The sequence below is a fragment of the Pezoporus flaviventris genome, unplaced genomic scaffold, assembly GCF_033815535.1.
Source record: "Pezoporus flaviventris isolate CSIRO_AGI_PZ_B2104156 unplaced genomic scaffold, CSIRO_AGI_Pfla_v1 ptg000083l, whole genome shotgun sequence".
Taxonomy (NCBI): domain Eukaryota; kingdom Metazoa; phylum Chordata; class Aves; order Psittaciformes; family Psittacidae; genus Pezoporus; species Pezoporus flaviventris.
In genome coordinates this window covers 7,747,071-7,773,812 of record NW_026892631.1, presented here as the reverse complement: position 1 = coordinate 7,773,812, position 26,742 = coordinate 7,747,071, and the positions used below count along the sequence as shown (strand labels likewise).

Here is a 26,742-nt window from a genome sequence, read left to right as displayed (position 1 = left end):
TAGTAAATTGCATGCGAAGTTGGCTGGGTAACTGTGAGTTGTCAGTAATTATCAAAGTGAAAGGACAAACTGGCCACAGGCATCACTCCTGGAATAAATTCTTTGCTACTTTTCTTTAATCAGCCTGGATGGTAGAGCATAGAGCAAGTTTATTAAGTCTGTGATAACGCAGAGCTGGGAAAGAGAAACAGTATACTTAAGGACAAGCTTTGAATTCAAAATCAGCTTGGCAAATTAAAGCAAAGGACCAAAAGATATGCTGAAGCTCAGTGGAAAGAAGCAAAAGGTGCAAGGCGTAGGAAGGAATTATGGACAGCAAAAATATGCTGTAGAAAAAAATGGTGAAATACAGTTTCCTTGAAAAACAATCTGTGAGTCTGCATGTATCACATTGTGAGCAGGGGTCAGCAAAGCCATGAAGTTGTAAAAAACTCGTTAAGAACATTTTATTTCTTGTAAATGGAAATAAAGCTTGGAAGACACGGCAAAGTGATTATCCAATTCTGATCAGTGCTATACTTCAGGCTGGAATTCTGCATCCATATTTGAGCATTGCATTTCACCAACAAAGTCGGCTAATGAAATAAAAAAATGAAAGACAAGGGCTTATGTACCTTAAAGGAGAAATGACTAAGAGGGGACCTGGTGTTAAAGATTAAGTTTGTAAAGAGGTGGTATAGAAAGGAAAGAGATAATCTGTTCTTCTTTTGTCCATGATAGATAGGACAACAAAGAATGTGGTTAAATTTCAGCAATTAAGAATAAGTTAAACAGTTAGGAAGAACTTTTTAAAGATAAGAATAACAAAGCACTGAAATAGATGTAATGGGAGTAGGGAACGGGAAGACATTAGGTAAATATTGTCAGGATTGACATAGACATAGTTCATCCTACACCAAGGCAGAAAAAGATGCTGGATGATTTTGGGTTTTATAACAATTAATTACATTGATACATCCCTGGAACGGAACAAAATATCCTGCCTAACAGCTGGTGGCCGCAGAACTACTTCTTCCAGTACAGTAAATGCCAAAGACAAAAAGTGCTAATAGCTGTAATAATTCAGTATTTGTTTCTTTGAGTTTTAATATAAAATATTTTTGCCTTCTTGTTAGAAGTATTTGTTTGCTTGCTTGTTTGTTTTTCTTCCTTAGTAGCCAGATTGTGGGAAAACTCGATTCTCCTTTGACAAAACACAGGAGGGTGTCAGCAGGGTTTATTACCAGGAGGAATGAAGGGACAAATCAAAGGAATGCAGTAGTAGAAGAAGTGGAGCTGTGGTGCTTTTTGTTGTAGTGACTAGAAAATAGGAAACGAATCCAACACCACAAACCCTATTGCAGTTTGCTTGGTTTGGACCTTACAGGGTCATGAGTGGCCCAAGACACAACAGAATGAAGTCTGAATAGCATTAACTTTTGCTGAAACTTTGTTGCTTCTACTGTCTCTGGTATTTAGATCCTATAGTGGGGTGAAGAAGTAGGTGAGGAAATCTAAGCGAACTGTTTGCATTTACCTCTTTACTCAAGTGGCTTGATGTTTTGGCACGTAATGTTATTGCAATGAATGATATGTGGTGCTTTTGTTATTCTGGTTGCTTTTTGAAGACCCTGTAGTTTGGACCTAACTGAATTGAATATTTATCTTCCTTATTTCTCTCCTGAGAAAGTTTTTCTGCATATATAACAACATTTCTTCTCTATTACGCTTGATAAGAAGAGATTTTTTAACTTTCCTCTTGGTGGAAAAAAAGTAAGTCTTCTTTATTTTCTTCTGTTTGACATTTTGTCCTTCATATTAAATCTACAATTCTTTCTACAGGAGACATAAAGCCAAAGGGGAAAAGGGAAAGTCTACAATAAATGAAATTGGCACTTGGGAGGCATTTCCTAAAAATATTTATCTGAGGTGCAGAAGATTCTGATCTTTTTCTTGGGCACTTACTGATAGTAGCAGAGTTGCTTTCTGTTATGGTAAAAATTGCAAAAATAGTAGTTCAAGTAGTACCATTGCTAAAACAGCGGTCTAAAGTAAGAATCAGAATTCTTAGAATAAGCAAGCATTTAAGACAATTTAAGACGTTTAAGGCAAGTGCTCTCATAAGCACTTTCCCTTCTTAGTTTCTTAGCTGAATAAAATAAGGAGTTCACAAATTCTCATCACATTCAGCACTGCATATATTTTTCCAACTTAACAAAATAGAGCTGTAGAATTAAATACACTGTCTAAAAGACTGCAACAATTGCTACAGACATTATGGTCTAGAGAAGCAGCATTATGCACAATTTAAGCAATTCTCCTGTTTCTGTAAAATACTGTACAGCTCATATGATTCTTACCTGATCTTTCATAAGTGTTTAAGTCTGGGTATCACCTGCCTGTAGACAAAATATTGTATGCCTAAGCCTAGCCAAATATTTTGTCTTGGCTTTTAATCTCAATTTTTCCTGAATCAAATAAAAATTCCTCTATTCTTCAGCTCAGCAATGAGTGGAAGAAGTCCTAGATGCACTCATTCGCTTGGAACTGAATGACCCTCACATCAGTCTCAAGCACCACTTGTGCTTGCATGGGAACATTTGCTACCAAATTTTCTGTGTGCTTCATGGAGGCATTTGTATGTATAAGCCACTGAGGTTCTTCCATGAAAGACACTATAGAATCACAAAGAGGTTTTGTTGCTTAATGAAGTGTGCATACTTCATCAGTGAACTACAAAAAAAATTTATACCTGCAAAGATATGACCTTAGTTCTCAGAGTGTGAGGATACACAATGAGCTGAAAAGGGAGAGTCACTTTTAGGGATCAAGCTTCAAAAATTAGAAAATAACTAACTAAATAAAAGTGAGTACAAGCAGAATGAGCAAAAATTAACCCTGTGAATAACCAGTTTAAGAGTCTGAGTTGTTTTTTTTTCCCAAAAATAAAGTAGTAAGTTCACTTGTAAAAATACAGATTTACAAGATCAAATGCTTTAACACTCTGCATTATGTACTACTATCATTATTCTGTGAACTCCACGTTGCAGTCATGGTCTGTCTGTAGCTGCCTATAGAGATCAAGACCCATTTTCTCTCTTGATATTTGTTTACTAATAGTCTTGTGAACTGTCATTTCCATCTTTTTCTTAACATCATAGCTATGTGAGTATATTTTGTGAGGAGTGATGCTCATGTCTTAAGGGATGAAAATGCTTTCCCAGAATCTGATTTTTCAAGGTCCTGTGTAACTCCTGCATGAGTTTTTGAGGGCAGTATTTTTTTTTCATACTTATGATGTGCTCAAGTTCCAGAGTCTACTGAAGTACCTTTTCTATCTCTGTAAAGGGATATAGCAGCCCTCAAAATCTCTTCAATCCTCTGTGTAGCACAATGAATGTAATTGCTTGTTATATGTAAGTTCATGTTCACAGTATCTCTTCTAGAGAGGGTCCTGATCAGCAAGGTAGCATGTCCTGGTTTACCATACAGTTCATCTATTTCAGTTGTTCAGTTTCTTTACGAATCTTTTTCCTCCCTTTCACATCACTTTTAAATTAGCCATGTAATGTTTTGTTCACAAACCAGTATATAATGGCAACAGGATTTGTTGATACTGACCTGAAAATCAAATTCGGGCATATGAGTTTGCTAATTTCGTAGTGAAAAGATGTGTACTTGCCTAAGCTACTGATCTTGTATCAGCCTTGATTCACCTGAACAGCATCTCTTTTAAGTCAGTGGGAGATGCTGATAAAGACATCTTACTGAGGTCAGTATTATTACTCGTATACCTCAGTATTACTGAGGTCAGTAACACACACTAACTACTATGCTTTCTAAGGGAGAGCATGCTGCCAGAAACTATATTATTGTTGATAAGACTCTCTTTAAGTTAATACTGTGTTTTCCAGACCAGCCAAGTGCTCTCTGAACATTTGCATATGAGGTACTATTTCATGGTGATGAATGGATGTAATTTTTATCCTTGGATATCAAGCTCAACTAGTCTAACCCTGACTGGTAAACTGACCTCCAGCTTTCTCTTATAGCTATCAATAATTCTCCATGCATTGCTCCAGAAGCAAGCACAATGAGCAAAGACTTCAAACAGTACAGATAATCGCAATTGTGTTCATAGTTTGCACTGAATATATTTAGACTATTCTTTGAAGAGGAAAAGAGGCAATTATCCATTTTGTTCTACCTGAGCCTGGAATTACAACTCATTTTTTTACTAAAAGATCTTAACCCAAACCAAAACACAGCCCACTTCCGTGTAGTTTCTCTCACGTTACCGTGAGTTGCATGCAAATAGATATACAGGAGCATATCCGAAACAACAGTGCTGTTTCCTTTAAATGGCCCCAGTAAACATATTTGTTAAAGAAAATCGATACAGAAAGAAAAATGAATCACTGCCCCTGGGGAAAAAAAAAAAAAGGAAAAAAAAAAAAGAAAAAATTGGCTTTGATTCTTTATAATTGTCCAGAAAATATCTGTGGGAGGAATGACTCCTGGAAATCCTCCCAAGGTCAGTGAGAGTAAGTAAGGGCTAAGTAAGTTACACTAATTCTATGCACTCTTCTCCCCAGAGAAATTGCTGTTCTTCTTCTTTTTCCCTTCTTCATAAAAAAATTACTCTTTTTATATTTTTGTTGTTTTTCTTCCTCTTCCTCCTTTTCCTCCTTTTCTTCCTCTTCTTCCTCTTTTTCCTCTTGTTTTGTTTCCGTATAGTCCTTACATTTGCTAAGAAAACTAACAAATTCCAGGAGGGAATATCCAATTTACATAGGTGAATATGATTACTTTTTTAATGTAAATGATGCCAAATATCACTTGCACAGAGATGATTAAGATCTCTGTGCAAACTTCAGCCTTTAGGGCCCAATCCTGTAATCCAGTTGGAAAATTACTATTGGTCTGCAATTTCCAGTGGGACTTTTATCTCATTTCAGAGAAGCATAGCTGTGGTTAATGCTACATAGTGAGCTTCTGATTTCCTTTGTACCCACCATTCTTCTCTTTCAGCATATGTGAACTCTCTTCTTCAGTTTCTGGAGAAGCTGAGACTTCAAAGGCATGTGCTGTTTCTATTCAGATTAAATCTGTACTCCACTCCTCATTGGATTTGGCTTATATTCTTTAATGTTTGTGACTATAACTTTTTTTTTTGCAATATTTTGACAAATGGGAAAAACAATAGCCAGCACTTGAACAAGATCTTTTTTCTAAACGCCTTTCACCTCTATTTATGCTCAAAAATATACGTCATTGAATGATGCAATTCTAAGAGAAGAATTACAATTTAAAATGTGTTTGTGAGTGTTGCAACCAGAGATTTGAACTGGTGTTATAAGGGACTTAAACCAGTTTGCATATATTTGAAGTAGCAATCTTGTCTCAGTGGAGATTTACATAACCATATTTCCCGTCAGAATCTGCACTTTCCCATTGCATGCTCACTCAAATCAATTTAGATGAAAAATTTATTGCACCTATTTTAATAACTTTGCTATCGCAAATCATATCTAAAATTGTGGGTATGTAGGCATTCACAAATAAAACATATGAAGATGATTTCATATGAAGAACATTTTCTGTGTTGCTTTTATTTCGTCTTATAAAATACTGGTTTGGACAAACAGTCTTGATCTGATGTATAATGTGCAGCTTGGTGAAGCAGCAGCTATACACTAGAGATGGCATTAAGCTCATTTTGACTACAACATAAACCCAGATCTTGAAAGCATTGCGGTAACTTCCATTACACTAAAAGCTATTGATTAGAAATGTTTCCCTGGCAGAAAGAGGGGACTCATGAACTCATTGTGTCCCAGTGATTCACCACGAGGTCTCGATTGGAGTTGTAGATGACAAGTAGCATCAGCGTAGCAGATAAACCATGAAAATCAAGGAGCAATCCACATCTTATCCAAGCTGTATTAATTAATGAAAAGATTTCTGTCCGCCTGAATGGGTTCTGTAGAAGATCCCATTGTATATCACAACTATGCCTGCCCAGGTTTTATACTCTACTTATATTTTACTAAAACTTTACTTGTTTTGATGATTTAGATTTTATACTTCCCATCAGACTGCTTGTTACTGAAGACAGAAAAACCATATAGGACATTATATAAAAGACATGTCCTTTTTATGTAATTTTGTTGCAGTATTTATTAGGATGCATCTTATACATGAAATACAAGCAGATATCATTGATACACGATGTAAGAGCGTAACCACAGCGATGTTGTTTAAACTCTGTTTTAAACAAAGACAGTATTTAAAATGCACCATCTTCTGGTTAGGGCGTTATGCCAGTGCCTTAAGCAGAAAATGGTGTATTTTAGAAAACCGTCCCACTGCAGAAAACAGTGCTAATAATAATGCAGATGGGATTAAAAATCATAGTTGTCAATATTGAATGTTAAAAGGTACATTCAGAGAGATAAAACAACTTGAGACCTTGATATTTTAAAGTACTTTTGGAGACAAATGGCTTTTTGGGGAGGGAGAGTTGGTTTGTTTTGGTGGAAGTAAAATGAGATGGCTGTTCTACATGGATTGCAAGCATGTTTTGGGAAATGTGTTTTGAATTTTTTTCTTTTTTTCTAAGAACCAAGTGATTTACGGGCATTGGATGTTCTTCATAACAGATGCTTTTGGAGTAAGTGTATGTTTCTTAAAACAAGGGGGCATTTGCTATAACCTGTAAAAAGCAGAACAAAAAAATGGATCAAGTACGTTTTAACATTCTATAAGAAGAGGCTTTGTAAATGAAAACAGTTTGAGTTATGTTGTTAGTGGCTTTTTACAGTCCTTATAGTCTTGATTTGAAACAAGCTGTAATTATAGAACTGCAGTTCCTTGAAATACTTGCTTGAAACAAAAGAATGTACAACAAATTCAGTTTCCTATTATTTGAGACTGCTTTTTCAAGCTCATAAGCATCTGCATATGCACTAGTTGTTGTTTTGTTGAACTGTAAGGATACTTTTCCTGAAATTCAGTGTTACTGAACTTTGGAATGATAAGACATTTTGAAGGAGTTTTGCGTTAGTAAAGTAAATTCTTGTTCCTGCGTTCAGTGTGAAGATTGCTTCTGTTTTGGTTTCTGTACAAATTAATAGTTGGATCATAGCACATCATTTATTGTGCATCCTGTTGGCTGTAAATCATTGCATTTAATCCCATTTTATGTTGCATAAGGTATGACTATTACATGAATGTGCCTGTCCTTATGTAGTCTATATGTTCAGTATACACTCATAACAGTGCCACCTTGTTCAAATATGCGTTTTTCTCTCAGTAGATTGTTAGTTGCTCAAGTTATTTCTTTATTCTGAAAATTTGACAGAAAAAAACAAAAAGCAAGGCATGTTTGTGGTGGTTGGGAGGTTTGATAACTTGATTAAGTATGTAGGTTGTATGATACATGTTCCTTGCTTTCATGGTTGTAACTCTGTGAATTGCCTAATGGCATAAATACTCTGCTGGGGAGAAATTTTATTTATGGTTTAGATGTAGGAGTTTTCCACTTTGGTAACCTCAGAACTATTCCTCCTCTTCTTGAATAAAAACTAGGAAGTAGGTGATTTGTTTGCTCATTTCAATAATGGGCCAACAATCAAACAAGATTTCTGTTATTCACTGGGATTTACCTTACAGAGAAGTATTTCCTCTGGAGGACAGTTTGCTAAGTCCACTTATTATTAAAATTTTGTTTTAATAATATAAGAAATACCATTTTATATCATGATTAAGATGTAACCTCAAAAGAATCCAAAGAAATACATTCAGAACATGTTTTAATGGATATCTTTTTTCATATTACTCAACCAATAATATTTATGTCTCCTCAGATAGTTTCTTCTATAGCTCTCTATTTAGATATTCTCATTAATTTCTTTCTAAACTTCTATTTGATCCAGTCCCATGAAAGGTCATTACAATATTCCCGACTGTCCCCTTAATATGTACTACAGGGCAATACACCACAGAGACAACTTTTTGTGAGGAAATGTTATAATTGGATCTGATAAAGTTTTAGCCCAGGAATAGTTCTTCACTAAAGAATCCTACATTCATTTTTCCTGATGGAACATCTTTTGTCATTATAACCAATTTGCAAGCTGTAGAAGAGCTGACAGTAGAAAAGATGCTTTACTGCTTTTTCACCGGCAGCATGCTACCATGCTGATATGATAGATGAATTACATCACAGCATAACTATACAAAAAAAATCATCTCCACGTGGCGTATACTGAAAGTAATGTAGGTTTGAAAGAAAAAAAATTAGCATCAGAATATATATCCAAATAATTTCAAAAGGAACAAAGATAGTAAGGAAGATTTTAAGAACTGCCAAAGATGACATTATAGTGAGTGTTTGCTATAGGCCACCTGACCAGGAAGAAACATGGATTAGGTCCTCTACAGACACTTTACATTCACTGGGCCTGGTCCTCACAGAGGACTTCAACCACCCAGAATGTCTGCTGGAATGACAACACAGCAGGATATAAGCAATGCAGGAGGCTCTTGGAGTGCAGTAATGATAAATTCCTCCTTCAAATGATAGCAGAGCTAACAAGGAAAGGTGATCTGCTGGACTTCATATACCAACAAGGAGAGGCTCATGGGGAATGTAAAGATAAAGGTAGCCTTGGCTGCAGTTACCATGGTGGAGTTGAGGATCCTGAGGGCACAGAGGAGGTTGAGAAGCAAGCTCACAACACTTGCTTTCAGGAGAGATGACTCTGGCCTCTTTAAAGATCTGTTCAGCAGTGTCCCATGGGATAAGGCCCTGGAGAAAAGAGTGTCCAAGAAAGCCAGTTAATATTTATGGATCACCTCCTCTAAGCACAAATAAAAACAAATACAAAGTCAGACAAATATCCCAGGAGTCCTGTTTGACCAAAGAACTGCTAGCCAAACCCAAACACAAAAAAAGAAGCATACAAAGGGTAGAAGCAAGGACAGGTAGCCTGAGAGGAATACAGAAACATTGTCTGAGCAGCGAAGAATGGAGTTAGGAAAACCAAAGCCCAAATGGAATTTAATCTGTCCAGGAATATCAAAAGACAACAAGAAGAGCTACTATTAAGTTCATTACTGGCAGAAGAAAGACCATGGAAAATGTGGATCCGTTGTCAACGAGACAGGGTGCCTGGTGACACAAGACATGGAAAAGGCTGAGGTACTGAATGCTTTCTTTGCCTCAGCCGTTACTACCAGCAAGACCAGCTTTCTGGAATCCCAGAGACGAAGGGGAAAGGCTGGAGCATGAAAAATGTAACCTTGGTGGAAGAGGATCAGGTCCAGGAATACTTAAGCAAACTGGGCATACAAATGTCTGTGGGGCCTGATGGGATGCACCCACGAATCCTGAGGGAGCTGTCAATGTCATTGCAAGGCCACTCTTGATAATCCTTTATTAATCATGGCAGCTGGGAGAAGTACTCAAGGACTGGAAGAATGCAAGTGTCAACCCCATCTTCAGGAATGTCAGGGAGGAGGGCCAGGCAACTACAGGCCCGTCAGACTCACTGCTAATCCTGGAAGCCACCTAGATGGCCAACCGGAGGTCTTTTCTACCCCAGCCTTTCTGTGATTCTGTGATTTTGTGATTCAGTGATGTTGATTAAACTGTTAGGAAGAGAAGAACTCGCTCTAACTTTGGTTTCATTTTCTAGATGACTGGAAAATATAACTGTCTTGAAACATCCACTATTGCTAGAAATCGTAATTGTGCAGTTCGGAGATAGGAAGTCATAAATGACAAATTAATGGAGCTAGCAATAACACATAAAATGAGGTTTTTGCACAAGCACATCAGGTACAGGATCTCCTTATCAGGAGCCATAATTTTCACCTATTCTAAACTAATGCCTGCAAGTTTTTTACATCACTTAGTAGCCATAAGAAAGTTGGAATATATGTAGGTTTATACCAAGAAAATAGCTGTTTAACAATTTCACATCAAAGTGATTAATACAAGTCGCTGTTCTAAAGCATCTGTTTCCTGGTGGCAACATGTACACATATTCTGTACGTATGGGAGCTTACTCCAGACACTCATGTGGCTACAATAAAAATGTTGTTGCTGAGTTCCTTTAAGACCTGTGGAGGAAATAAAGAATGTATCATTTCTGACTTTAGCTGAGGATGACCAGAGTTTAAGTGAAGAAAAGTTGATTTTTTTTTTTTATTATAAAATTTCTTGTAATTAGGTTCATTGTCGTTATCTGTAACTAGTAATTAATCAGAGTAACATTCAGCATTAGCATTGGAATGATTGTAGACTAGTAAAGGAGAAAATTAAGTTCAGTTCTTTAAAAAAAAAGTAAAGATATCTATTTTGTTCACTCAGAGTCACAGATAGCTGTGATTAAGTTTTAATTTGCTGTCAAATTAAACACTCAGTTACAGCAAGCTGCGTTCCAGAGTACAGCTCTACTCACTGAAATGAGGAATTTCCCATTTAAACAAGCAGAAAGTTTGTTCTGTACCATTCTAAAGGCTTCCAAAGGCTGGTTCAGCTCAGTTCACATCCACACTGATGTGATCAGTCTGCTGAGATTCATACAAAATGAATCTCAGTAGTAGCCAAGAAGATTTTATGGTGACCAGCTAAAGTGATTTTGACTGTTGTTACTCTGTTTTTAATTGTGTACAGTGCGTCTTCTGCATGTTTAGCTGCTCTCAAGAACACTTCATGCCAAATTGTCTTCAATTTGTCTTCACCTGTGTTAAAGTCATAGCATCACTGGTAGCACACAAACATTCCTTTTGTATAGACAGGTGAACACGAAAATATGGCTAGCTTTGCATGTAGTATGTTAATGTTGGTGTTGTACTGGTCTAGAAGGGGACAAATAATATCCAGCTATAAAGTCAGGGCCTAAGTGAATCTCTCAGATGGGCACGAAAGTGCAGTCATGTGTTATCACCCTTTAGTATTATAAAGGAGAAATATTCTATTTACACAGCAGATTGTGACAGTGTAGATAGCTGCCAGTACACCATACAATACAAAACCAGTAGAAAAATTTTAGGAAGCATTGTGTAAACCCATTATCATTCTCATGGACAAAAAAACGTGACCTCTCCTCCTTTGAGACTCCTGTTATTTTATTCACTGGTTCATCACCTCTGTAAAGCTGCCATCCACTTGGAAAATTACTTCTGCCATTCATCTACTGCACAGCATTTTTACTTACTGTCAGCTCAGCTAATCCTATTGTATTAATGGGTCTAACAGACCACTTTTACTGAAAGCATGATTGGACAAGGATTTGATTTCTTCTGATAGTAACTGGGGCCTGATTTTGCAGCATCTTGAACAGGCATAATGGACCACAGAAAGCACAGCACAACAAGGAGTCAGATTTACTGGCCTAGTTCCTACCCTCTTGTACACCAAAACAAGCAGGAGTAATTCTAAAAAAATATTTATTCCTCATTTCACAACTGCCTTTCAAATAAGTTGCTGAAATAAGTCATTTTATTTAATTTTCAAATTGATTTCAAAAGAGATATTCTTAAAATAGAAATGCCTTCATCACCCTGCATCACGTTTAGATAACATAATCTGTTCTTGCCATTACTTTCTGCCAGCCACAATAGTTAATTCTGTATAAAAGGGTTTGATAAGAATAGCCTGAAAGTGTATTTTCATGTCATGTACCCAGCAGGGCTAAATTGGAGAAAATCCATCGGAATAAAAGTAGTGTTAGGAAGAAAAGAGGAATTATGGGCAGATGTATAGGCCATGTCAAAGGGGATCATACTAAGTCAGTCCTAGTTAGTCTATCCATTCTCTGTGACAGAAAGTAAGAAGTCTAGTGATTACAGCAAAGAGGTCTAAAAGCACAAATCTAAGTAGAGTTTGCAAATCCCAGAAATTTTCAATGGAAATGGTATGTTTCCAATCCGGAGAAATAGCGCCAGAAGCTAAATGGAAAAAGAGCAGCAATTCTTAACGAATATCTGCTTACTGAGTGAAGTACCCAGGTTTACACTGTGTTTCACTTTCATATCATAGGATCCTAGAATCACAGTCTGGTTTGGGTTGGAAGGGACCTTAAAGCTCCTCTGGTACAAACCCCCTGCCATGGGCAAGGACACCTTCCACTAGACCAGGTTGCTCAAAGCCTTGTCCAACCAGAGGTGGGGCAGCCCCAGCTTTTCTGTTTACACGTGGAAATTAAAACACTGGGAAGGAATTGTGGTTCTTTGACAACTTTTACTTATGCAAATGAATTTATTTTTCCTTTCATTATCTCTATTATTAATATTACTAAGCTCACTTATTAAAAACCTTTGATTCCATCTTTAATTCCACCTTTGATTGCTGGTTGTGATTACTGCCACCATGACATGGGTGCAAAAACATTGTCCTGGTGAGTGATGCGAATTTTTATAAAGCACTGGCATATTGCGAGCAGGTCTGAAGTTTAGTACATCTGAGACTAGCCAGGCCCATTTTGGAAAAGAAGAATCAAATCTAATGAGGTGGCAAAATAAGGCCAAGGTAAAATTTCTTGGGATTGTAATATAATTAATAAATATATAATTATAATCAAGAAAGCAGCCATTTTTATATTTACATCATGATCTCTCCCCTGAGTCAATCCAAGTGTATTTAGAAGTATGGTAAAAATTATTTAAAGGAGAGGGTAAGTGACATTCCAAAAATGCCAGTTGTAGAAGTACTTGAGAAAAAGGAGATACAAGTATTAAAGACGTGCATATTTGTTAACCTCTGTGGCTCCAAAGAAGCACAAGTCTGATCAGATGTGCAGTATCTAAAAATGTGTAAATAAAAAAATCATGCATTAATAGCATGAAACTAAAGCAATGCTGAATGATTTAATGTTTGATACACTTGTGACGATAAACAATAGGAAACTGATAAAGCTGCATAGGAATCAAACAGCACATGAGATTTTTTCCTCAGAAAGAGAGCTGATTTAATTTGGTCTCGATTTTGAGTCTGTCATCTGCAGACAACTGGAGAGGGTATTAGAAAATATTACAGGGTGTAGAAGTAAATTGGGGTGGAGGTATTTTCCCACTTGGAACAATAGTAATGATTTGTCTGAATGATTTTTTTTCACCCAGTAGATTTTAATTCTTCATGCGAAACATTTCTCATTGAGCTCTTCATGCAAATGATGCAGAGGTTGGTTCTGAGAACACAACTTCTTTGAACATTTTTTTTGTGTTTAACGGGGTTTCAAGGTACTGGCTCCTGTTTGTGCTCGGTTTCTGTTCTCATTTAACTGGAGAAAATTTATAGACTCATACCAGTTATGGCCAGAATGTTCTGCTGTAACCTGACCTCCTAAACAGCAAAAGGCAGAATTTCTTCCACTGATTTCTATAATGCAGCCCAAAAGCAATGATTGATAGACAGTTTCTGTTAGACAAAAGTTCTGTCTTAAGACTTCAGGGAAGAATTTCTCAGTATTCCCAATGCTTGTTTTATGTTTCTTGAAAAAATTCATCTTATTTTGAGTTTGAACCATTCTCACTCTTGGTGCTGTCATTTGTCTGGTTGAAATTACTTCCAGGTATGAAGAATCTTTCTCCCAACACTGATAGTTATAGACTGGATTCAAGACACCTCTTCATCTCACATTTGATATATTTAAAAGATTGAGCATTTTAGGGCTTTCATTGTTGCTGAGTTTTCTTAGGGTTTTAATGCCATGGATGACTGTGGGGAAAGTTGTTCCTTTTTTCTAAAACCTCTTTCATTTTTTACTTCCTTTTAAATGTGTGAGCGCCAGAACTAAACACAGTAATGGTTTTAGTTATGCCACAGAAAGTAATGCCATTTTCTGTTTCTGTTTGTTATTTCTTTGCCTGTGCATTCAAGACTTGCAGTGCCCCCCTTCCCCCCTTAGTTGCTGCTTCACACCAGGAGCTCATCTACGGTAGCTCAACTAAAATGATCTTGCCATTATTCCATTCTCAATGCCCTGGGGATAGATAGCACTCTCTAGAAATGGTGGCCTCACCTAAAGTAAATTAGTGGATGTTAATAGTATTTACAGAGGTGAACTGAATTTGGGCTGATGACTGTCTAGTACAAAACTGGTAGAAATATCTAATTGTGCTCTAATGATCCTCATTTGGCAGAAAGCCTCATCCACATCATCCTGACTTTTGGTCAGGAAGGTCATCTGTTCTCCTGATGGTATCATACCTTTCTCTTAAGTCTTGTACAGGGCATTCCAGAAAAGATGGGATCTTCACAGAGATGTAGGTAGAAAATGGAGCTACAACAGAACCAAATTCCTGTTACTCTGAAATTTCTCCTTTCCACCAAAAATAAAGTCCCTGTAATACTATATTCCTAGCCACAGCACTAGAATGAGTGTGCACTCTGAATGGGTCCACCCAAATCCGTGTGGTGTCTGGGAGAGGCTGTCCTTTCACTTCAGACCTAACAGGGCCATGTGGAAATGTAGGAACTCCTGGGCGCCCTTTGCTAGAATCTTGTGCATTTCCAGATTTTGTGGATGAATCCCAGATTTTGTTCCATGAAGCCTAGCTGTAGGAGATGCTGCTTCCCTATTTACTCAATATTCAAGCAGAAGGCTGCAGCAGAATCAGAGTTCTGTAGTAGGTAGCTTGATAATAAATTTGTCATTATTCATAATTACAGTCAATAATTCCAATCAATATTTACAGTGGGTTTCAAAAGTACATTTTTTAAATATGCAAATAATCCTAATGGAACTTGTGAGCCACACAGCACTTGAGAAGACTAGTGCTCATAGCCACAGATTTTCAGTGTATTGCTTTAGTCCATCATTACCACGACTATGACTGTTCATGCTTTATGACATACTTGATGGTTTCATATCCTTTCCAAATATTTTCCTTTGAAGCCCTGTTAAATAAAACAATTTCTCTAACAATTTGAGAAGCTGATGGGACAGGCTAAGTTACATTATCCAACAGATGCTGGGTGCAGTCCCATACAAAAAGCTGCCTCTTTAAATGACATTTTCCAGTGCAGTATTTTTAAGTAAATAAATTGATAGAGAAGCATACCTATGCATTATTCTTTGGGAAAACAAACTTAAAATAGAACCTCTTAAATTTCTAGCCATAATTTTATTGTAAGACTCCTGCATAAAAATAATCTTTATTTCAGGCTACTTCCCCACTATTTGTAGTACTGAATATCTGATGAAATTTCATAAGCTATGTCTGTGGTATATTATGCCCTTCATTGTTGCCAAATGTAATTTTGAACTGTTATTTTGATGTGGGGAAAAAAACACCAGCCTATAAAAATGCCACTTCTAATATGCTATTTCTTATTTTGTTATTTCTAGAATGCTGTTTCTGTAACTTCACAATACTAATGTGCTCTTACATCTGTTTATCATGAAAGTACTGTTCTTATCTAATGGTCAAGACAAATACTGTGCTCTGTGTGTGGCTAAGGTGTAGATATTCTAGCAGACAAAAGAATGTAATAGCAGAAATAACCACAAAACATATAGACAGTCACTTATTTTCTTTCTAAAACTCAGGATTTCTGTGAAGCACCACTAAATATTAAAATGATTCTTGAATTAAGGAAAACATCCTGTAAATACATGATTCCCATTTTTACATCACTGAATCATATTAACGTGCTAAAATAATTAGAAGTGTTTGGGGTTTTGCTACAAAATACATGGAGCAGATTCTGCTGTCAGCTCAGTAGGAACAGCCTGAAAGAAATTGTCTGAAGATAATAAGCCACATTCACAGCCTGCATATGTTTTATAGTTCTGATTTCAAATGCCTCACGCCAGATTTAAATCAACTGAATATTCAGCTCAGTAGGTGCAGTGGACAGATTACACCAGTATCACTGAGAGCAGAATTTGGCCAAAGGAATTAGGTTGTCAATGCAGAAATTAGCAGTGCATTTTAGTAACTTTGTTAGTGGGGGAAATAAGACTTAGCAGTGGATGCAGACCAGTCTAGGTCAGTCTAATGAGTAGCTCAGTGCAAGGTGGAAATAGAGGGCTTTACACAAGTCATGAGTGCTGCAGATAAAATTACCTGTCTGGCCAGTAAGAACAGCTGTAAGGCAGTTCTGGTCCTCTGCTGTTGCATTAACAGTCCCTTTCAGCCCCTTGTCTTGGGCTGTGCAATAGTGAAAATCATTGGCATGATCAGCTAGTGCAGAAAAGGCATAGAGCCATTCAGTGCCAATGCCTACGGCAGCTAGGAGAAGGCATTTTAGGTCTTGAAAGCCTCTGGTTCTACTCATGCCAACAGAGCTGTTCAGTAGGCAATAAGGTGCACCAGGGTGGATGGATATAAATGTGGGTAAATTCAGACTGTGACTGGCTAGACCATCAGCAATGGCAAGAGCCTTGTTACACATTTCTGTCACTGCTTCTCCCACTGAAGTTGTGGATGCCCCATCCCTGGAAGTAGGAATGACAGATGTGTAATACAGCTCTTCTTTCCTCCACATACATAGATTTTACGCCAGTGCAGGTGTAATGATATAAACACAGTTACTCCTGATTTAAATGAGGAAAATTTTGTTCTCTCCAAACTGCAAAATTAAGATGTTGATAGTATACATGGCTTTCAAACAGTTTCCTCTTTGAATTCCTCTTAGAATTTGGGCCTTCTGACTTCTTAGCCTCTGCTTAGACAAATAAGCAATTCCAAGAAAATGGGAATAAGAGGAGTCAAGCAAAGCATCAGTGATACGGAAAAATATCAGCCATTATGAAAGAATGCTTAACGTAAATAATAGTGCTCAATGCTAATCTAACGTAAAAACCTTGTGAAGTACCATAAAGAAGCTGAACTCATTTTTTTGTTCTCAGATTGAAAACCTGGAAGATGGTTTAATTATCATGACAAAAGAAATAGAATCATAGGGTCAACCAGGTTGGAAAAGACCTTCACTATCATCCAGTCCAGCCGTTGCCCCAGCACTAAACCCTGTCACAAATGGCCTCGTCTGCAGTTTGTGAACACTTCCAGGGACGGTGATTCCACCACTGCCCTGGGCAGCCTGTTCCAATGCCTGACTGACCTAAATTTTCTGGGAAGAAATTGTTCCTAATCTCCAGTGTAAGTCTCCCCTGGCGCAGCTTGAGGCTGTTTCCTCTTGTCCTGTCACTGTTCCTCGGGAGCAGAGCTCAGCCACCTCCTGGCTTCATCCTACTTTCATGCAGTTGTAGAGAGCAATAAAGTACCCCCTGAGCTTTCTCTTCTCCAGATTAAACCCCACTGTTCCCTCAGCCGTTTCTCATCAGATTTGTGCTCCAGGCCCTTCACCATCTCTGTTGCCGTACTCTGGACCCACCCACTCCAGCACCTCAATATCTCTCTTGTTGTGAAGGGCCCTCATTCATGTGGAAGAATGAATTTTCGTTGCTGTTTACTAGTTGTAGGGGGGGTTGTGTAGATATACTGTTTTATTCACAGAGCAGGAATTCAACACTTTCAATTTTACTTAATCCAAAATGTTTTGGCAGTTTACTAACACTTGAAAGTTTCATCAATCAGACATTGAGGGAAGCTGCTCAGATACTGTAAATCCTTCTGGTGGCAGTCATCAAGAAGACATACCAAAAAAAAAAAAGAACTGGGCCATGACATAAACCAAAATATGCTGAACTCTGTAACCAGACAAGTTTAACCATCTGATGCTGCCTGTGATGTCATTTTCAGAACATCATGATGTCATTTGACATCACGAGCAACAGAACCAGTCTTTAGCAAGTTCACGTTGATTGTAAGTAATCATATTAAACTAAATATGGCCACCAAAATGATGTTATTGCAGTACTGGTATTGCAATATACCAACACTGCAGTAAATAAGACGAGGTGTAGGAACCTGAAGTTATGCTACAATTGAAATAACTAATTTATTTTTCATAGGTTTTGGGGGGTTTTGTACTTTAAGCAAGGAAATTACTGTATGCAGATAAAGGAGGAAGGCTAATCCAGAGAAGTTTAGCTATAAGCAGACATTTCTAATAACCCAAATATCACTGTAATTTACTCTGCATACAGAACATAATATATTTATCTTGTGAAATGGGATGGTTTTCGTTTTCTCAGTGAACTTTATTCGGGTTGTTAATCTTCATATACTTACTGACATCAGGCATACTGCTTTTCTTTTTGTTTTTCAGCCTCTTATTTTCCTAAACCCATGAATCAGTCTGTACACTTTGCACCTTCATAACAAACTAAAATTTCAGGCAGTGAGATTTTAGTAGTCTACATTTAGAGTGTATGCATGGTAAAGGTGATGTATAGTGTCTTAAGCCAAATAACCCGATCTGGCCTGACCTATGAGTATTAGAAGTAAAAAAATGAGAGACTTAAACCCATAGTATTCAGCTTTTATAGCAGTGGTAAACTTCTATACTTATTGTAATACTGTCTAGTTATGATGAGATTTTCCAGTGTTTTGTGGCATTAAATTACAATAACATGTAAGTTACAAAAACATTAGGAAAAGTGACACATTTTGGCAGGAAATTGCTATGCTTAAGTGATATCACCAAGCCCAGTTCTGTGTAACTCATTTTATTGACTCTTGGTTTAGAGAGTAGCTAAAGTAGTTTATATCACATTACTTTATGATCACCTTTTCAAGGTATTTTCCTGTAGGAAGACACCATGAGAAATGGCCTGTAATGACAGAACTGGCCTTCAATTTGTGATTGGTTCTTAGTGCTTGCTCCCCAGGAAGCATTGTTAGAGACAGTGTGAATGGGAGGAAGAGATCTCCCAAGCAGTCAGACTGTGGTGTTGTCACTCTGCCCTGTTTCTTTGTTGGTTTTACATAGTCCATCTCTTCAACGTCCATGTTGTTTTTCCTTTGTTATTTTACCTTTCCCATTTTCTCTCTCCCTGAGGTATCTTTGTATTCTCTCCTGTCCTCAGTCAAAATCATAATGGGCAACAGAGACATACTCCCTCCACATCACCTTCCTAAAGAGGCTAATGTGAGTACTAGGACACTGAGCCTGTTTCTTAACTTTAAATTGTGTCCCCTTCATTAGATGAGGCTCAGTTCCTAGTCCCCGCTCCCTTTGTAGGCTTTGGAGGAACCTTCTTTCCTGCGCCCTGTGTTGATGTTGGGTTGACAATAAAAGGCTAAGTTATTGCTTCTTGATAGCAGCCTTTACTTAGGCAAGATGCCCTTTGATCTAATCCGGGTACAGAATTTATGCCTGAAATTGCTGTGGTTTTTGCTAGCTATACCAGGCAGAGAACTGATTGATTGATTAAGATGTGCAAGTTTCTGATGCTGACAAATGCTGTGGGATGTGATCTTAAAATTCTGAGTTACTCCAGCCAGTTTAAGTAACAGTTTTTCTGCACAGGATTTGGAGATCTGACCCAATGACCAGAGTAAGTGCCTCAGTAATGAGTGCAGTATCAGCCATGCTGCCTATGGAAACATCTTCACAGCATATACTAAAACTTAAATTATCTTGTTCAATCTGTTTAAAATCATCTGCTTCATAGAGGTCATTAAGGAAAATTCAGAATGGGAAAGTAGATCAAATGAACTTAGAATCCCTATCACATATGACTGATGGCTTTAAAATATATAGTCATAAAAGTCTTACAAGAAGGTCCTCTGATTAAATGACTAATAATAATTGAATTTACGAAGAGTTGCAGTAAATCCTGTACAATTTTTGCACTTTGGAAACAGTATTATATTATTTCCTATCACGTGAAGTTTGTTAAGCAGAGGAAACACTGCTTCCCTGGTGCTTTTGTTTTTCCCTCTGGATTGTAGCAATGGAGCACTTGCATGTTGTGTTTGATGCCTTGCATGATGAAGACATGCAATGGCAAGTTCCAGTCTGCATGCTGCTTAATGAATGTTTTCCTTTTCTCTCCTTCCCTGTTATGTGCTTACAGAAGACAACTATGTGGAAGGTGGGTGCTTTCTACCTTATTTTCCTAAGCTCTTGTTTTCCCCTTCTGTTTAGTGTTTTTTCCCTTCTGCTTAATGTTATAAAAGTACGCATATGATTCAGTACGGTAAGTTGCATTTTTTTACCCATAAACGTATACAAGTTTATTAAATAAGTGTGATTTCTTTTTCCATACAGAACACAAGCAAAGCTCCATTTTAATCTTTGCCTTATTGATGTAATCCAGACTATACCCAGTGTAGGAATGGGATTTATGCTTGTATGACTGATGCCACCCTCCAAAATCTTTGCAGAGATTTGTAACAGGACTGCTTTCTTCTCATGTTCTGTATGAAAAACACTTCACAAAACTGTTTGTTTCATTAGTGTGGAGTATAAATCCTCTTCATAAGAATGCAATGCATGTTAAATATCCATCTTTTAATTGCTTAGGAAAATGGAAAATGGAAAGCTCTTTTCTCTTTAATACTACAAATCTTGCTTTCTATAATATCCTTTACAGCACAAAGATTTAGGAAAAAAAGGTTTTCTGTCTAACTTTTCCACATAATGCAGTCTGCCTTTTGGACATTGTGAAAGAAGCAGCATGTGATTTTGATAATGTTAATGTTGGTATGTAATTAAGTCCCTTTAAAGAAAGTATGGCAAAGGGCAGTGGAAACAAAAGCACAATGCCATCTAGCCTGAATGTTGGTAAGTAAGTCTGTTAGCTGGTAAAACATGTTGCGTGCATATGTATTATATATATCTTAGTTTCAAAGTTACAGAATATGCTTCACAGATCAGTTATTGCTGGGAATCAGTACTGTCTTTTTGCTTATAAGCCAAAAGGTGCAGGTGCTTTTTTATGTTTCTAAAAGTCTCTCCGGGCTGAATTTTTGCATAATGGGTAAATGATTATCTAGCCTAAAAATCAGTTTATTTAAACTGAGCAATAACTTGAATTCTAGTTTTTTCCAATAACTCTTAAAACTATCACTAAATCAAGGACTTTGTAAGCTTAACTTGGATGACTGTCCTGGCATGGCTCTGACCCAGGGTCCTGTGGTGAGCCACTGTGGGGCCTGCCTACCTGTTCAGTGGCAAATTTCTCAAAGCATTGGTAGTGCATTTTTCTCTGCTGCTTTATTCAAGGGCAAAGAGGGGTGCTCAGATTTAGCACATACACAATGCTGTGCAATTTTATTAATATATATGTTCCCAGTAGGAGAAAGAAAAACAATTCTGATGCTGTAATCGTGTGCACTGTCACGCTGCTATGTACCGATACAATTTCCTTACCATTGTGAAATAAATTGTATTCAACAACGCTGGGATGGGAATTCTAACTGAAAACCATAAAGGCCTAGAAATAAGTACCTAATCTTCTATTTGATCTGTGTGTAAAACTCTTACTGGTGTCAACATGAGACTCAAATACGAGTAACTTGATAAGAAGGTTCAGTTTCATTTCATGTATTCATTTATGCGCAGCAGTACAAGATAAAGCCTGGATAACAGTTAATCCAGACTTTACCTGAATCTAACTCTTAAAACTGCAACCTTAAATTTATTTCAGTACGGGTCTGGATACTTATGCATACATTAAAGTTCAAAGGATATACATGTAAAGAAAGGAAGCATAGAATGATGTATCCAAAGCACAATTTGGGATCTGAGCTATAGTTTTTCATCTTTGATTTCTGTGATATCTGAGCATCTCTGTAAATTAAGGCAGGAGGAAAACAGAAGGATTTGGTATTCAGAGTTAATTTTGTATATATTGCTGGTATGAAAAGGCTGCATTCTATTCATTTTACCAAAAATGTGCTAGAGTTGAACATGTTCACCACAGGTTTACCATGTTAAAATTTTGTTTTGGCCTGTGCTCTGCATGGAACTCACACACCGAATTATGAAAATATCCTATCTCCATTTCCGCTTCCACTATCACATCCTGTGCCCCTTAACTCTCTCCTCTCAGAGCCAAGTTCAGTATAAAGATGGAGTGGATCACACATGAGGAATTCCTACTGAATTCTGAATTCCTAATTCACAAAGAAAAGGCTTTAATCATTCTGCTCATGAAGTAATGGTGCACAAATGAATTATTTTCAATGTATGATATACCTATACATAGCTAAGACTAGACTTTTCCATCACTAGCCATTGTGGTATTCTTTATCATAAGTAGACTATCATTGTGAAAATCTAGCAGTGATTGCTATCACGGTAGATTTATGTGTATCATTTTAAGCCATTCTGTGGATTGCACAGGTACAGTAATAGTAATTCTTCACTCTTCCATAGCCTTCATCCATAGATTGCAAAATATAAAGTAAGGTAAGTATCATTATGTGCTTTTAGCAATTAAGTATAAATAACCTTACTGCTTCACAAATAAACATAGAGAGTCAGAGAGTCAAACAAAATACAGTGTCTTGAGGACTGCTACTGAATTTTTTAATTGATAGGTGTTTGGTTTGAGCAGTGTATTTTTTTATTACATTCCCTTGACTTCCATTTTTTAGTTGAACAGCCCTATGAATGACTCTTAAAATTCAAGTGGTTTCTGTGATGTTTTCAAGAGGCACTTCTGCCACTTACTTTTTTTTTTCAAAGTATGTAAGAATCATGTATTTACGACTGACCCATCTCACATGCCAGTTTAGCCAAAACAGTAGCTATCAAACTGTGGTCATCTCCTGAAGCTAGGCTTTTTATTTAGGTCCCTACAGCTATAAAGATCATATTTAAATGCAAGCTAGTAAGAGATTACCTTCTTTGCATTCCCCTAGGAGACATGACAGTGATGTACTTCGTTCATTGTAAAGGCTGAAAGGGCACACATAAGTAGCTGCTGAAAAGTCACAACTTTATTAAAGAAAAAGATCTCTTCCAACCCAAACCATTCCGTGATAATTTCCATGTTGTAATGTTCAACTAGTTTCACCTTTCCTCTATCAGATACAGTTAAGACCAAGTAACAAGTCTGAGATTTCTTGCAATAGTTGCCTAGACAAAAAGTTAAAAGCCAAAGGACAAGTTAAATAATCACATGAAGAGACTAATACTTCCAGAAGGCCATTCAGCAAGGGCCTTCCTCCAGGCAAGGACATTCAGCATTAAAGAATGAAGCTTGACCATGGGTCTTTGTGTTTTGTGTCTTCAGCAGGCCTCTCTTGGCAGCAGCACTTACCAAGAAAGAACATACCTGAACACATTTCTACTGTCTTTCACAAGCTGCAGAACTGCAGCACAGCTGTGTGATGTATCCTAAGCAATGCTTATGCAGCATCTCTTCAGGATCACACACAGCTTTTGTTTACATCCCTGTAAACCCCAGGTAATCCCACAGCTGCAGGGCGTTGTATTTGGAAACAGAATCTATTCCACAGGAAGTGGGGTACATCCCGCCCTGCAGTTTAACTACATCTAAAAAGGGTGACACTAAAAGCACTAATTCAGCAAAACCATTGTTAATCTATTTGGAACATCAGTTGAGATTTGGGACTGATAAGGCATGAACCTTTTAAGACTGACTGCAGTGAGGAGTATCTTGTTTGAACTCCCCCCAAGTACTGAGTCATTTGTGCACCTGATTTTCCTTGTGAATTAGAAATGACAGGAACTCTCAGGGATGTCTGCCTTCCAATAAAGAGCAGGATGCTTTATTGCAAACCTTCTTTGTGTGAATTAATTAATTGCAAATAAGAAAACTATGTATCGCTTTTTTGTAGTTGCTGGAGAAGAGGAGCACAACTAACACATGAACAATTAATAACGTCTAAGATGCATCCTAAACCAACTAAGTTGAACAAGAATAAGCCTGTTTTTTAAACCAGACATAAGATGTGGAAAACCTTCATATTTATAGAAAGAAATGGTCTCCCTACATGACATTATTCTCAGTGAGAATATAAGTATCATTTGATTATCATGAGTTAAAAAAGCTGAATATTTTTGCTTAAAGAGTTACGAAATTTGGCTCTGGTTGAGTGATTATCAGTATGGACATCTGTTTTGAAATGTCACTAGAGCTATACTGGTATGATTAGATTTCATCTTACAATACAAATATAAAGCAAAATCTATTTCTCCCAGATTTATGAAGTAGCTTCAGAAGATGTCACTTAAATTTTCTTTATTGCTATGTATTTGATATCGCATATGTAATAATTTGCCTTCTCTGGAACAAATTCATTCTACTGTCATGTTTCACACAAATAAGGAGACATCCCTTGCATTATCATTTCAATGTGATGAAGAAATTTTATTTAATTACCTGAAATGCTCATTTTTATGAGGGGAAAAAGATCAGACCCAGCCCATTTTTCAGGTTTACACTTCTCCAGGTTTTTAACATCATTTCACATGTAGAGGACAGGAAGTCCTCGCAGCAAAGTGTTCATACCAATATTATCAAGCTACGATAAAGACAGATGGAATATTAACACAATTGGTTGGATTTGAAAGCATTTTATTATTTTCTGTCATCCCAACTACTGCACAGAAGAATTAACACAATAAAACAGCACCCAGTGTTTGAATTGCAGTTGTGTTACTCGTAGCCCAAAGCATTCCAACCAGTGGTTGAAAAATGCTCTTTGATTTCCCTCTGTGATACAGACATCTCATAGGAAACAGATGCCTGTCACAAAACATTTTTGTCACTGTGACAACACCACCTTCCCGTGCTCCCTTGTTCATTGCTGACTGTGCTCTTGTTTCCCTTCAAGGTCTGGCGCACCTGATGATGGGCGACCAAGGTATGGGCTCTGTTCCTTTTCCACTCTGCTTTCATTGTTTCTTCTTGTTCTGTAGCTGCTTTGAATCCATCACTGCAAACGATGGGCAAATGCTTGAAAGCTGTCTTTGGCTGCAAATAAACACATGATTTTAGTCACATCTTTTCTTATTTAATTTTTTTTGGTTTTGGTTTGTTTGCTCCTCAAACTTTTGTTCTTCTGCCTCCTCAACTCCCCCTCTTGCAATATAATAGCTGAAAAGAGGTGAGAGAAATAAGAAGGTGATGAAGAAAATTTATGTATTTATCAGAAAATAAAATCACAGGTGATTCTATAAGAGATAAATGAAGCACAAGAGCACTCTTCAGATAGCTCCCAAAAGAAGATTCTCAATTTGTCACAATTGCACATATTGAAGAGTCCATTTACATTAATGCATGGCTGATTGGTAATGTGCAGAAAGCACCTGCTCCTGGCTTCTGGAATGCTGAGAGTACAGTTTTGCAAACCTAACAAACTCATTTATTTTTTGTCCTCTTAACCCATTGTCCATGTTACTTTTGTGTCACTCTTATCTAAGCATGGTTATTTCTGTGTTATCTGCATGTACATGATTGGAAAAAAAAATAAACTAATACCCTAATATGACGCTGATTGCATCTCCATTTGTCTCCAGACACTTACCTTATACTTTGTCTCTTCATGTTCAGATACTACTGCATTTGCATATACTCATGACTCTTACTGTTGTTTCTCTCCTTTATTCTCTTCTTGTCTGGAAATGCTTTCTTCATGGAACCATTTCACCAAATCCATAGGTAAAAGTAAAGGTATTACATGATTTTCTTTGTTTTTTAATGTCATCAGTATACTTATATGTATGTATAAGTGATGCAAATAAATGTAAATCTTTTTGCACTGATAACATGAGGTAGGTATATTTTTAAGTAAATATTTCATGGACATCAAGGTAAGCAGAAGTATCCTGAAGTACAGGCTGACCTTTTGTAAAGTTTGTCTTCTGGTTTTGTGAGAGATGTAAAGCTTTGGCAGTGATAAAGGAGTCTACAGTTAGAGAAAGCATTCAGGATGAAATAACAGCCACATTTTGAGGTATGCATGTTTCTGTTCTCAAATGAGCTGTAGTCTAAACCACCAGGCACAGAAAAAAGCACAATGTTGTTCAACAGAGACTCTGGAGAAAATCTATCCAGGGCCAGTCCACGGCTTGATGTAAGTTTGAAATCTGCATAGCACTGACTTCAGCAAGTCTCTGCTATCAGCTGATCACATTTGCCCTGAGATTTTCCTTGTATGTTCATCACTTTGATTATATCTGAGGCAAGAATTGGACAAAGGAACGGGGACGAATGAACATCAAAGAGAAGTGTGGGGTTTTTCTCTTCTTTGTTTATTTATGTAAAGAATACAAGCCATGTTTATTTTCTTTCTCCTGGAGGAAACATGTGCAGTAGGCTCAAGACTCTTCCTGTATAAATAAACACCAGGTTTCACTACCAGGATACTTGTTCACTGACATAGTGTAAATATGTTTTTATGATAAGAAGCTTGTCATTAAAATCCATTAAATCTGTGTTACATATGATGGATAATATAGTTCTATTCAACTTAAGCATTTGTCAGGGTTTGCCTACTCTTGCTGTAAATCTGAAGTCCAATCTGCATGGTCATACTTTGCTATCTAGTTAAATTAGAAACAACCTTCCAGGTTCCTTGGTGTCTTGGCTGATTTAGTGTTTCCACACCTAGGAAGTTCATGTGATGCAGATACTAATTGCAAACCTCTGGTGTCTCATTCCTTGTCGTATCAAACTGTGCAAAGACTCTGTATCTGGTTATAGGTGGGATACTATTTAAAGGACTGTGTGTGTTCTGCAGCTGTGAGTCTTCTTGCTTAGGAAAAGTTTTAAGCAAGTAGAATGAGAAAGAGTCCACTGATTTCTTTGTTTTATACAATTGTCTTGTTTGTTGGATGGCTGATCCTTGTTGCGTTTTTCTTAGCAGAACCTTGTATGTATGACTTCCTCATTTCTTAGTACTACCTTACTCCTTACC

The 26,742-nt window shown here is 37.2% G+C and overlaps 1 protein-coding gene across 23 annotated transcripts in view; it reads left to right on the top strand.

Moving 5' to 3' along the window:
- NRXN1 (neurexin 1) overlaps positions 1-26,742 on the top strand; it is a 680,000-nt gene that overhangs the window by 57,042 nt on the left and 596,216 nt on the right. For 15 of the 23 annotated variants that reach the window (XM_061475274.1, XM_061475275.1, XM_061475292.1 and 12 more), the window contains 2 exons: positions 19,923-19,940; positions 24,658-24,687. The exons of 5 other annotated variants lie outside the window; for them this stretch is intronic. In XM_061475274.1, the coding sequence (XP_061331258.1) occupies positions 19,923-19,940; positions 24,658-24,687 (48 nt within the window). Of the gene's footprint in view, positions 1-19,922; positions 19,941-24,657; positions 24,688-25,489; positions 25,497-26,742 lie in introns of those variants that run through there. 3 more of the 23 variants (XM_061475293.1, XM_061475278.1, XM_061475296.1) reach the window with 2 other exon arrangements.